General features: G+C 37.9%; 1 protein-coding gene across 1 annotated transcript; it reads right to left on the reverse strand.

Annotated features, from left to right (window-relative positions):
* Positions 1–6,090: 6,090 nt before the first annotated feature.
* Positions 6,091–12,333, reverse strand: bpnt2 (3'(2'), 5'-bisphosphate nucleotidase 2). The gene is made up of 5 exons (XM_081375527.1): positions 11,615–12,333; positions 10,066–10,225; positions 9,773–9,868; positions 8,433–8,594; positions 6,091–7,643 (listed from the first exon to the last, which is right to left on the reverse strand). Exons 1-5 carry the CDS (start codon positions 11,951–11,953, stop codon positions 7,387–7,389), a joined length of 1,014 nt encoding a protein of 337 aa, XP_081231653.1. The 5' UTR covers positions 11,954–12,333; the 3' UTR covers positions 6,091–7,386.
* Positions 12,334–13,307: the final 974 nt, after the last annotated feature.

Raw genomic sequence — 13,307 nt, forward strand, 5'->3', positions numbered from 1 at the left:
CATGCTGCTGATTACCAGACATCTTGTCTCATCCCTCAGTTTGTGAAAACAAATAAAAATGCAGTAATGTACCTAAAAAATGGCTAATCACCATAGAAATATTAACGTGGACATGGAAAGTTGATTTGTTAACTATTGTAAACACAACATTTTAGTTATAGCCAAAAACATAAAAGAAATGTTATGACTTCCAGAAGTGTTAAATAGCCTACATTTAAGGTGGATCTAATTAATATTGCTTGGTCCTGTTAACACTTACTCAAGTTTACATTTTGTGCTTATTTTATCAAACTCCGACCGCTGCACCGGAAGTTGCGATGGCCACTGAAATAAACATGCGGACACGATCGTGCAAAGACTACTTTACCTGTATGTGTTAAAGGGTTAGTTCACCCAAAAATGAAAATTCTGTCAGTAATTACTCACCCTCATGTTGTTCCAACTCCGTAAGATTTTCGTTCATCTTTGGAACACAAATTAAGATATTTTTGATGAAATCTGGGAGCTGGATCACTCCTCCACAGGCTTATGGACACTATAACTTGCTGGCCCAGAAAATGTATTAAAGCCGAACTCGGCAACTCTAGCGAACTCTAGTCACTTCTTCGCTGATTTTCCCTTTTGTTGTCGCATGTTTTCCCCACGAGCTCCCCCTACAGCTGTGGTGGGGCGTATATTTCACAACACAGTCGTAAAAAACTCACTTGCGGCGGCCTCCTCCCCTTCTCTACCGCTGCTCATGTGCGTTTGTTTTGATCGGAGCAAGCCAACTGTATCGCGTGGAGCTATGTCTACCGAGGTGGGTAATCTGGTAATACATCATACATGCGTGTGTGTGTTTATGTCGAATTGCCGTAAAGCAATTTGTGTTTCGCGCTCATTCTCGTTCTCGCTTTCGCTTCTCACGAGACTTCCAATTTCTATCTTGCCGGGACGGTAGTGAACAAGTTGCAAGGTTGGTTTTCCGCCTGGGAACGCTGGGGGGAGCGGGGAAAGTCACCAATATCACCAGAACAGGTTGTTTAACCATCCAAATGATTTCTAGACAGTTTTATTAAGTTAAAAAAGCTACCAAGTTCTCCTTTAAAGACATCGTTAATATTGTCCATTCCACTTTTCATTTTCTTCTCTCTGGACCTCGAGTTTTTTTTTACGTAGTGTAATAGCGTAGCGCGTCTGTGTTGCAAGTCACCACGTATCACACAAAACCAGCGTCGCCCAATAGTGAGCCTACGTGGTGACATGCAACACAGACGCGCTACGCAAAAACACTACGTGAAAAGACTTGAGGTCCAGAGAGAAGGAAATGAAAAGTGGAATAAAGTCGTTGTTTTTGTTTGTTTTTGCGCACAAAAAGTATTCTCGTCGCTTGATAAACTTAAGATTGAGCCACTGGAGTCACTTGGACTATATTTACAATGTCTTTAAGACATTTTCTTGGCCAGCAGGTTAAGGTGTCCATAAGCCTGTGGAGGAGTGATCCAGCTCTCAGATTTCATCAAAAATATCTTAATTTGTGTTCCGAAGATGAACGAAAGTCTTACGGGGTTGGAACAACATGAGGGTGAGTAATTACTGAAAGAAATTTTAGCAACAAGACAAATAATGCAACTATATAAATTATTAAAACCGAAGTCTTACAATGAGGACTTCAGTTACAAGATGGTGGAAGTTGCGTTTGTATGAGATGAGAGAGCGCAAGTCTGAGGTGTGATATGAGAGGCATTAGAAAAGCCATAAAGCCATATATATATATATATATATATATATATAGGCCAAATATATAACTATATATATAGGTTATATATTTGGCTTTAGAAGTTTATTTTTTACTGAGATATGTATTTTATTTTGACATTTAGTATACAGCATGCAAACCAATTGTAGTTTATTTGAAACAACTTTGCAGGTAACAGTCAAAATTAGAAAAAAGTTGCCTAGTGCCGCGACTGACCAATCGGTATGAAGTAGTCCAGAGAGCCAAATGATTTCAACACACAACAATGTATCATGTAATGTATATAGCATAGCAAGTTCTGTGGTTAAACAGTGTGTAGACTATTTTAAGTATACATGGATTCCAATATTGCATTGATCGCAGAGCATTTATATGACAATTAACATCATTTCACCCAAAGTCATTACTTTAGTAATGACTGAACATTTCAATGTTGTCCTTGATTTAGGTTACATCTCACTGACAAATATATATATCAGTAGATAGTCTGCAATAGTCCTCACATGACAGTAAATGCTAATTTCTCAGCACACATTATCATACTCTTCAACAGCCTATCAAGTGTTCTGATGGTGTCAGGATAATTTACCCATGGGAATGTTCATCCACGCTTCATTTCAGTTGTGTGCTCTGAGACAATTCTTCCTTCTCTCTTTTTTTTTATCATGTCAAGAGACGTATCCCCTGTGAACTGTTTTCACACCCACCGAAAGATTGTTTGTCTTTCCCATCTCATCAAATATATTTTGTATCTGGCTGTATCCAGCTTGCACTGGTATGAGTGCTTTACTTTGCATATGTCTAGTCAAATTTGCCACAAGTAACAAATAAAAGTCGAACTCTGTGGCAGCCATGCTGTGGAGTAGAAACAGGTTAAACGCTTTGCTTGAAGGCACAACATCAGCTGAGACTAGAGGGATTTGAACTGACAGCGGCCTGTATATAGAGCCATACTGCTTCAATCTTACTCACTTCTAAATGCTAAAATAGCGCAGTGCTTCCATCTTGTAAATGGATATTAAATCTGATTTATTTGAGGTTTATAACAATGTGCTCACTTGTCATGTAGTAGATGTTTGTTTCCTTTCTATGTGCCTTCTACATTAATTGGATGACAGCTGGGGTTGCTAGAAAGTATTGATTTTAGGATAAAGGTTTTTTTGGGTAACTCATCCAGTTTGTGGATCACTTATTACACAACATCCAGTGGATTTACATGCATCACAGGAATCTTTTTTTTTTTGCATCTTTTTTCTTCTTCTCAACAAACAAATTATTTTCCACCACATTAAATCATATGTTGTTTAGCATTCTGCAATAAAAACAAAATAATTAAAAGAAATGAAAATAAGATGTCAGACCTGTGCTAAGTCTAATTTCATAGCTAACCATTTGTGTATTCTAAATACACTTTGAGCTATAACAAAATTACAGTTCGACTGGATTTGATTTGAATATATTAAAACACAAAACTATTCTGTAAGCGATATTTACAATTTTCTTTGTCTTCACACATCATGAGCATGGCTTTTATCTCAAGCTCTTCACTGACACTTGTGTCTCCTTGGTAACCAAATATGTCAACATTTCATACAACGTATTTTTATAAAGAAAAACCTTTTTTATGCTTTGCAAATTTTATGTTTTGGTGAATATGACACCACAACTGAGGGACAGTTGTAATTTGTAAATCTATCTATCTAATCTTCATGATATTAAATCCTTTATATTGTATTATATATGATCGCAGAGGGTTCATCGATGAGTGGAGGATCTGTAAAATTGATTTAATGTAAAAGAAAATTTTTAAAAAAGTGAAACAAAGAAAATCTGTTTATTTTAATAAAATAATTATCAGATGTTTTAACAAAAAAAAAAAAAACAATTGTAACATAAAAGTTCTAGAAACATGGGGTGTATTGACTGTCAAGTAAATCAACATTTTACTAAGACAATGCATATTCCGGAGCTGGGCCAAAGAGCAACTCCCTTTATCACATCAAAGAAATGTTAGCAAGCCTTTTAGCAACACATCAATATGACCAGTGAGATAATAGATAGTAACTATGAATAATGCAGTAATCCATAAATATGCTCATCATGGCAGGAGTCAGCAGCAACTCATGTTTATAATTTTTGATCAGGAGGAAGCATACACATCTGTCACATTATAAAACAATAGGCCTACTCTTTGTAATCATAGAAACTTTATTTCGAACATTTGAATCTGTCCCGCAGATTGATCTACTGTAAATATGGATTTGTTCTTTCTTCCATAAAAGCCTTCTCGGGAGATTGACATGCCTTTTGTCTAATTCCGCATCCTCGCGGGGGGTTCATCGACACACTGGAGTGGAGGATCTGTCACAGAGGGTTAGAATGGCATGCTGTGATAATTGAAGACATCTGCAGAAATGTAAAACGTGAGCGTTGGAGAAAGACGATGTGGCATAGCTAGCTGTGAAGTGCTGGCAAACTCATTTAAAGCTGGATTGAGTGTGATGGTGTGGAAAAACAAGAATCGGGCAGCTCAGTTTCACTGCCTGCTGTGTCCACGGCACACTCCCGTTTATGTTTTAACATCTCATACAGAATTCCTGTTTCAACGACTCAGTTTATGCTGGTCAAGAAATTAATTATGCATCCACAATCATAAAAAAATACTTTTTGTTGCTCTACTGCATGTATCATATATATATATATATATATATATATATATATATATATATATATATATATATATATATATATAACATGAGATAAAACTAACCTGCCACCTTGTGGTGGGAAAATCAGATGCTCTCTTTGGTTTACATTTATGAAACATCTACATGATGTGTAGACAAATACTGATAAGATTAAGAACCTTGAAGGCACACTAGGCTATGCAGTTTCTGTTTTTCTCAAACAGCGACCTCTAGAGTAATTGTATTTAACGTTACTGTGTAAATACCACTCACGCAGAGCCGTCTCTGCACTCTTCCGACCCATAGACAGTATATAAACTGGACACAGCGACCCCATAGGTTTCAACGGAGACAAATGAAGCAAATTAGAAGCACTCACTTCCTGATGGCTGACCGTACTGCGCAGACTCAAACTGAGCTTGATGACGTAGATGTGACGTGAGCAACCCGTCTGTCTTCTAGTAGCTGTGCCAAGAGAAATCTGATTCATTCCCTTCCGAAACTTATAGAGACGGAGAGCGTGAGGAGGTGTCCATGAGCTATAGCAGGAGCAACTTATTAATCAGAAAGTATTCTGATTAATTATTTTGTCATTTTGCCTCCACGTCCCCCCGATTGCCTGTGAGCTTCTCCTCCTGTCCATACGGTAATCTCTCTACTGTGCGACTGAGAGTCACGTGGTTATGACGCAATCGTTAGCCTACTTTCACAAAAACTGCATCTGCGGGGCCATAACGTAAGATACAAGGTAATGGAGCCTTTTATACATTTTCATGTTTCTTTAGAAATAAATAATGGACAAATGGAGTCTTTAAACGCCTCAGATGTAAAGTTATTCGCTGTCAAAGTGACATCAAAATGAATGGGAGTCAATGGAATGCTAACAGCAGGTGGGGGTCTGCTAATCAATGGCGGCGCCCGGGGAAGCTTCAATATTTTATGAAACCCTGCCCCCCTGTTCCGACCCTATGGTTCCGACCGCGTTTTCTTTGTCGACTCTGCCATGATTCACGTCATGCCGTAAAGCAAGTCGTGATTCTCGCCAGATTTGTCAGGGCGCCACCTCTCAAACCTGCATTGCTGGTTTTGCCAGCGGAAATGATTTCGAAGCTGTTAAGGTACAAATCTTGCATAGTGTGCCTTTGGTTAGTTCACCCAAAAATGAAAATTCTGTCAGTAATTACTCACCCTCATGTTGTTCCAAACTTGACCTTCGTTCATCTTCGGAACACAAAATACGATATTTTTGATGAAAAGCTTTCTGACCCCTCCATAGACTGCAATGTAATCACCACTTTCAAGGCCCAGAAAGGTAGTAAAGACATCGTTAAAATAGTCCAAGTGACTACAGTAGTTCAACCTTAATGTTATGAAGTGACGAGAATACTTTTTGTGCACAAAAAACTAAAATAACGACTTTAATCAACAATTTATTCTCTTTAGTGTAAGTCTCTGACGCTGTTCTCGTGAGAAAGCTCTCGGATTTCATCAAAAAAATCTTAATTTGTGTTCCGAAGATGAACTAAGGTTTAATGGGTTTTGAAAACCATGAGGGTGAGTAGGCCTAATTAATGACAAAATTTCATTTTTGGGTGAACTAATCCTTTTAAGTGTCCTTTTAATCCTTAAAAGTCAGGCGCTTTGCATTCAAACATTTTCGTGTTTCCCATCAGGGATCATTTTATGGATTTAGTTTTAGTTCATTTTTAATTTGAACTACAATTTATGAATTAAACAGCTTGTAAACATACTTTTTCAAGAAAAATGAAATAATTACACACAAACTATAATGCAATCATGCAAGACATTTCTCCTTATATAGAATCTTTTTGGCATTAAAGTGTTCTTTAAATGTGAGTTAAGAACCCTCGGGATTTATGCAGAACCCCAACCTTTTTTCCCCCTAAGAGTGTACATTCCCTAACCAAAGCATTGTTGGACATAATGCAAAACTGTATTTCACTACATAAAAATGAAGGTTCACTCCTTATAAAACCCATATACATTTATTTATTAAAGGCAGAATGATGATGTCAATCAATGTGATGCCAAATAACATGCCTCAAATCTCAGACAAAATCTGTAAAAGGACACATGCAGAATTAGATTTTATAACCATTATTCTCTTTTTTCATGCTCACAATGTTTTTGTCAAAAGGTAAACAGTACATGACTATCCAAAGGAACTCAACAAACAATCATGGAAAGTATGAATACTCATACAAAAATATGTTTTTTTAAATTGGCAATCACAGTGAAAAACCCCTACGATAAATCAACATCTGAATGAGGACTGCTGAGTTTCTACTCCATTAAATCCATTTTAACTTCCAACTTTCCTTAGAAACAAAAGAAAAATTCAATCTTAACATACTATATTATATATTTTTTTATTTACAACTGGTGCTAAACCTCTGTAGTCTAATCACACAGCAAGTCAGATATCAGTGTATAAACTTTACAAATTGAGATCCGACAGAAAAATTGAAAAACAAAACGGCATCAAGGGGAACGATGTAATCAATTATGCGAAGTAGCGCTACGCACAAGGACGTCATATTCAAGTTATCACTGGATTCACAGTTAAATCTTCACCCAAAACCATTTTAAACCCGGTTTTACCAGCAAGTTTAGAAAAAAATCAAACGAGAAATAGAGCTACTGGTTCACCCAGGAGATTCGTTTTTTAAATAAAGGTGACCTCATGATTTGACTTTCACTTTTAGTTCATTTACACATAAACATTCTTTTAATGTGTCACACTAATGATCCAAAGGCACGCTTCCTTTGTACAAGACCTGTAACACTTCTCAAACTCGTTTGGGTATTCTTTACACATTTAATTGAGCTACATTGGATCGGTCATCTCGTGTCATCCTCGTGTTTCTACACACCTGTGTGGAACTGAAGAAAATGGGAGTGTTAGGGACAGGACCGGACGGTGATTTATTATTGTTTGTTCTATTCCCAAGGAGGGAGTCTTTTCACCAATCCCTTGTGGTCAGTTTTGATGCTGGCCAGCAGGCCGCCCGTGTTTCCTTCTGACCCCGAGTAATCAATCTGCTCTCCTTTCAGAGTTGTCATTTGACCACCAAGAGACCTCAAGATGGCATCGCCCGCACAGATATCCCACTTTTTGATGTACGTCACGTGGATGTACATATCGGCCATCTCTTGTTCCTTATCAGCGGAGTCTAGAAGAGCCAGTACCTTGTATCCTGCGGAGGGGAAAACATAAAGGTTACTGAGGCAAAGTACAGTAGTGTTTTCTCCTGCCACAGTCATTGACGACTATTTTGTATTTAGTAAGGGGAAAAAAAGTAGAATGGGAGTTGAAATTTTATCCAATTGGAATTAATTGGAAGGTGAGAAGAAAGGATTGAAATATAAGAATGCTATTTGAGTCACACCAGTTATAACCTGTATTAAATATTTACTACATATCTATACTTAGTTATAATTTAATATAAATATTTAATAATGAATTATTACAAACATTTTTAAACTTTAGAATAAAATGCACCAATGAATCGTTCACAATAACACAAGGATCATGTATTTAAAGGGTTTTTTCACCCCAAAATGAAAATTCTGTCTTTATTAATCACCCTCATGTCCCTTAAGACTTTCGTTCATCTTCAGAACACAAATGAAGATCTTTTGATGAAATCTGAGAGCTTTCTGTCCCTCCATTGACAGCAGTGTCTCATGATTCTATTGAAATCATTCTAATATGCTGATTTGCTGCAGAAAGAAACATTTATGATTGTTATCATTATCAATGTTTAAAACAATTGTGCTCCTTTTTGTGGAAACCATGATACATTTTTTCAGGATTCTTTGATGAATAGAAATGTTAAAACAACAGCTTGTATTTGAAATAGAAATCTTCTGTTAAACATTCTTCCTGACCCCAAACCTTTAAATGGAAGTGAACATTTTGATTTTAAATATTCTTTTCAAAGCATGTATTTCTCAACAGGAGATGATCTCCCAGAATGCAGTACCTGCGCCCCCTGCTGGTAATATTTCTGTATTGTTTCCAAAGGCAGCCTGAACGAAGTTCTTCACCTTGCCCGAGTGAGAGCGTGACACTATCACCTTAGGAGAGTTCGTGTTGTAGGAAGATCGAGGTGCCACATTGGATCCCTCTCCAACAAAACCCCATGCTGATGATGAGAGAGCAACACAGTATGAATCCATTAAATACGCAACAGTCAGAACAGAACAGTGTAAGTATATGTTCATTACTGCCCTTATACACAATAATAAACTACTGTCATTTTCATTAAATACACTAAAAATGATCATGAAGTCTCACATTAAAGGGATAGTTCACTTTGAAATTAAATTTTGGTATGTTCTAGCTTACCTCAAGGGCATCCAAGATGTAGGTGTCTTTTTTTCCGCAGTAGTTTCAATTTTGATATTTTTAGGTCAAACCGTTCTTGGCTGTCAGTCATATAATGCAGGTCTATGGTCACTGTCTCAAAGAGCATGCACAGAGTCCAAATTAAAAAAATTTCCCATCGTAGGTACACATTGATGGCCTAAGACACGAAAGAGCGGTTTGTGTGAGTAAAAGAAGAGTATTTATATCGTTTTTACCTCTTATACACAGCCACGTCCAAGTGATCTGAGGGCACGCGCGCATCCTGGTGTGTGACGTGTGCACAGACTGGTGCATAGATATATACACTAGATGTCGCCTTAAAGACATTCTTTCCAATGAACTGCCTTAGACAAGGCGACATCTAGTGTATATATCTATGCACCAGTCTGCGTACACGCGAGTTGGTCCTCAATGCGGAACATGAAATCCACGGGGAGGAGTCGGATCCAGATCCAACTCCTCCCACCTTACATATACCTAAATCTACCCATCTCCACCCCGTAATCCCTAAACCCACCCCTAAACCTACCAATCTCCACCCCTTATATCTGGATCCAACTCCGACAGTGACCATAGACCTGCATTATATGACTGACAGACAAGAACGGTTTGACCTAAAAATATCAAAATTGAAACTACTGCGGAAAAAAAGACACCTACATCTTGGATGCCCTTGAGGTAAGCTAAAACATACCAAAATCTAATTTCAAAGTGAACTATCCCTTTAATATAATGTTAATTTACTTATGTGTTTTCTTGTTTATTAATTATTACACGTTGTGTAGTTCTTGACAAAGAACCGTATTTGATGTTACCAAAAAAGTGCAGAAAATGAACTATGAAAACAACAAATCACTCATTCCTTGGCATTCCCAAAATGGCTCCTAGATCCTGTATCCAAAGCCACCTGGTAATCTGGTTTTGAATATGTCTGTAAAGCTCAAGTAAACACACCTGTGTACCCAGTGAAGGGTTTGTGGATCACACCTATTACAGGACTCCCATCCACAGCCACACACACCATGGTGGTGACATACTTCCGGAGATTTTCTGTTGAAAGCACAAACAGGATTTACATCCTGGTACAGCACTTGTGCACCGCAGGAACATGACACTGTTCCTCCCACTACAGCAGCAGGACTTGCAACTCCTATATATATATATAACCTACACAAATAATGTGGCGATTGAAGATATTATTCCTGATTTATGGTGATATGATTTATAAATAAAGAGTTGCACCAGACCTGTGTATTCCTGAGTGGCGTCCAGTGGATCAATCCACACTGTGATCTTGTCTGCAAGAACCTCCTTTTCCCCAGGGATCTTGGCCAGAATTTCTTCAGGGATGATGCGTGTCCACAAAGTGGCCTCACCCTCAGCGTTCGCATGTTCTTCTGAGTTCACCTGCAAACATAGGAAAGAAAACCACACTTTGAAGAACATTTAGGCAGCCATTTCTGTTACTTAACCTTGAGGTTAAAAACTGAGAAAGCAATAGTTCAGGGCTCTTCATTTCAGTCTCATTTTAAATATTCTGTCGGATCTTTCACCTTTAACAACAATGTTCCATAGTCAGGGCCGTGCTTACTGACCGGAACTGATCTATATGCAATCGATGTCTTTAAATCAATGGTTTTATATTTATCTGCCGTTGTTGTCATTCGCAATGCTTTTGAGATTGCAGTCCTTTCCCTCTTGTGCCTCTGACTTTTTATCGGATACTTTTTAGCTTCATATAAAAGTTTGTAATGTTGTGATTCACCTCTAAGATGATTGGTTTGGGTTGTGGCTTACTTATAATTCTTTAACAAATACTTTTGAAAAATGCATGGGACAAACACCTATGATGCGTCCGAAATCACATACTGTATAGCAGGTATATAGCAAACCACATTTGGTTTGAAACTTACTTTGAAACCATTAAGCAAGTACTTTCTGTATTGTATGAATGTGTGTAGTATAAATTAAATCTACATAATACATAAATTAAATATATAAACTACATACGCCATGTTGTCATTGCCACGTGACCTACGGCGTCAGTTGCTTCGCTTCACCTCCCTTCATAAATCTTATGAGTCAAGAATAAGTCATTCTATATAGATCAGTGGCTGCACTCCTTGTGTTCTGTCTTCCGGTTTGTATTTCCACAACATGAAGGACAGGTCTTTTATGGATTTATGAATGAACCGCTCGTTTTAAAATCTTCCTGGTTTTCTTTAACTCTACAATAAGTAAATTAATTTCACCCACTAATTACTCTTCGACAGCGACGCCATTGAAACATATCACAGAGCTACGGCAAAAACAGAAGTTAAAAGACAAACTTCTAAAGATGGCTGCGTGCTTGTTTCTCTGGCGTGTAAGGTCTATATCTTCTTGCGGAAGAATGGCATTTAAAGACGGCCTTAAACATAAGTTGTCTTTTTCTTCCTGAATGACATGGCATTTGGCATGATGTGTATGCATAGTATGAAGCGGCTTTTCAAACAAGAAAAATGTAGGGCGGGACTTGCTTCTGTAAATCGTGAACTGATTGGCTGGTTGGATGTGAGTGACAGGTTGTTGCGCCAGTAAAAGACGGAGGGGAAGTTATTTTGATTAACGATTACGAGGGCACATTAAATAAAAAAAATATACATAATACTGACATGCACAGATAAATCATTCATAAAAAATACTGCGTGCACAGATAAATCATTTATAATAAATACAATGACTGTGAACCTAAGCAGATTATATAGTTACCATGGTATTTTTTGTAAAGTATCCTCAAGCACAGATCAGCTGTACCTTTATGTTAGGGTATGTGTTCTTGATCAGGTAGAACATCTTTCGGTGGGAGTTCAGATCACCCAGCGTGAGCTTTTCACTGGCACCTTCTTTAGTTTCGCCCTTTGACTTCTCCTCCAGCGTGTTGTCCTCCCTGATCCTCTTCACCTCCCGTCCGCCCTGCACCGCAGCATCCATGGACAGCGCGAGCAGGTCTCGCAGATCCACGGTCGTCTTCTGTCTGAACGAGGCGAATCTGCTGGACAAAACTCCCGCGTATAGGTGATAGATCACACCGACTCCCAGTAAGCAGAACACGGCTATGCCGAGCGGCGACAGTCGGATGCCCATCGGAGCCATCGCGGAAACGACCGTGCGAGCGAAGCCAGTGAATATGAGAACAGGACAACAGCTATACTAGACGTGCTCCTCCAAGGTGAGCATTTGCACCTTAATTTGGAACACAATTATAACACAAGCGTTCAAAATGCTAATCAAAAGTTACTTATTTCCTTCACCAGCGAAGTCCAGGGTCGAGCGAAAGCTTCCTTCATTGGTTTGTAGTATATTCCGCCGCAGTCTTAGTACAAATGTCTGCGTTCTCACAATAACGGATCCATCAGCAAGTAACTTAATACACGGACTGTTCCACGTCCACTGCTGTGCCAAGCAGGACCGAACTCACTGACACTCCGTTTTTCTTCCAGGTCAGGATCGAAGAAAACACAGTCAGAAACGTCTAGAGAACGAGAGAGCGCCCTCTATCGCTTCAGAAACACAATCACAATCTATGGAAGCTTGTTGTGTTGTGTTGGAAAATTCTTTCTTTTTCCCCTCAAAATCGCGTTATAAATTCGCAGTGAGTTACACTGTTATACTATACTTGTTATATTTAGGCTACAAAGTCAGAATAGTGATATAAGCTTTCAACTTGCGAGTTATAAAGTCAGAATATTGAGATATAAACACACAATTGTGAGTTATAGTCATAGGCTAAACTCGCAATTCTGACTTTATAACGCGCAATTGTGAGTTTATATCACGCAATTTTAAGAAAAAAGTCAGAATTGCGAGATGTAAACTCGCAATTGCGAGAAAATGAGTCATAATTGTGGCGGAAACAACCTTCCATAGAATCAGAAAGAGATTTATTGCAGGAATGTTCTTGGTAATGAAGCTTCCAGTGCACACATAAGAATACAATACATAATAATATAGCCTAATTCAAGAATACAAATGTGAAAAAGTATAAAGATACAGTTAAAGCCAGAAAGACACATTCACACATGACGAACATATGGATAATATGAATGATATGAACGAGTGAAAAACAAACTTTTGTTGAGATAAAAGCATAAGCAATCTTTTAAATTATTTATCATTACCTTTATACTTTTACTTTAAGCTCATACAACTACAGATCATACATACTGTAAATGATGTACAAGTCAGTATTCTTTCCTGAAATTCCTGAAGTTCAAAGGCATCTGATTTACATCCTGAGTGTCATCCAGTGTATTAATCCACACTGCAGCTCATTATATCTCTGATTCAACAAAAATATCACTTTTATTATCACTACAATAATCTGTGGTATGTTTAGCTACTTTTAAAGGTTGCCATGGTAAATTTACTACAGTATATTAACGCGTTAATCGTTATTAAACCATATTTAAATATTTTCATAAAGACCACAACTCCAAACATTTGCAAT

This window comes from Scardinius erythrophthalmus (genome assembly GCF_964197995.2).
Source record: "Scardinius erythrophthalmus genome assembly, chromosome: 9".
In the NCBI taxonomy this organism is placed as follows: domain Eukaryota; kingdom Metazoa; phylum Chordata; class Actinopteri; order Cypriniformes; family Leuciscidae; genus Scardinius; species Scardinius erythrophthalmus.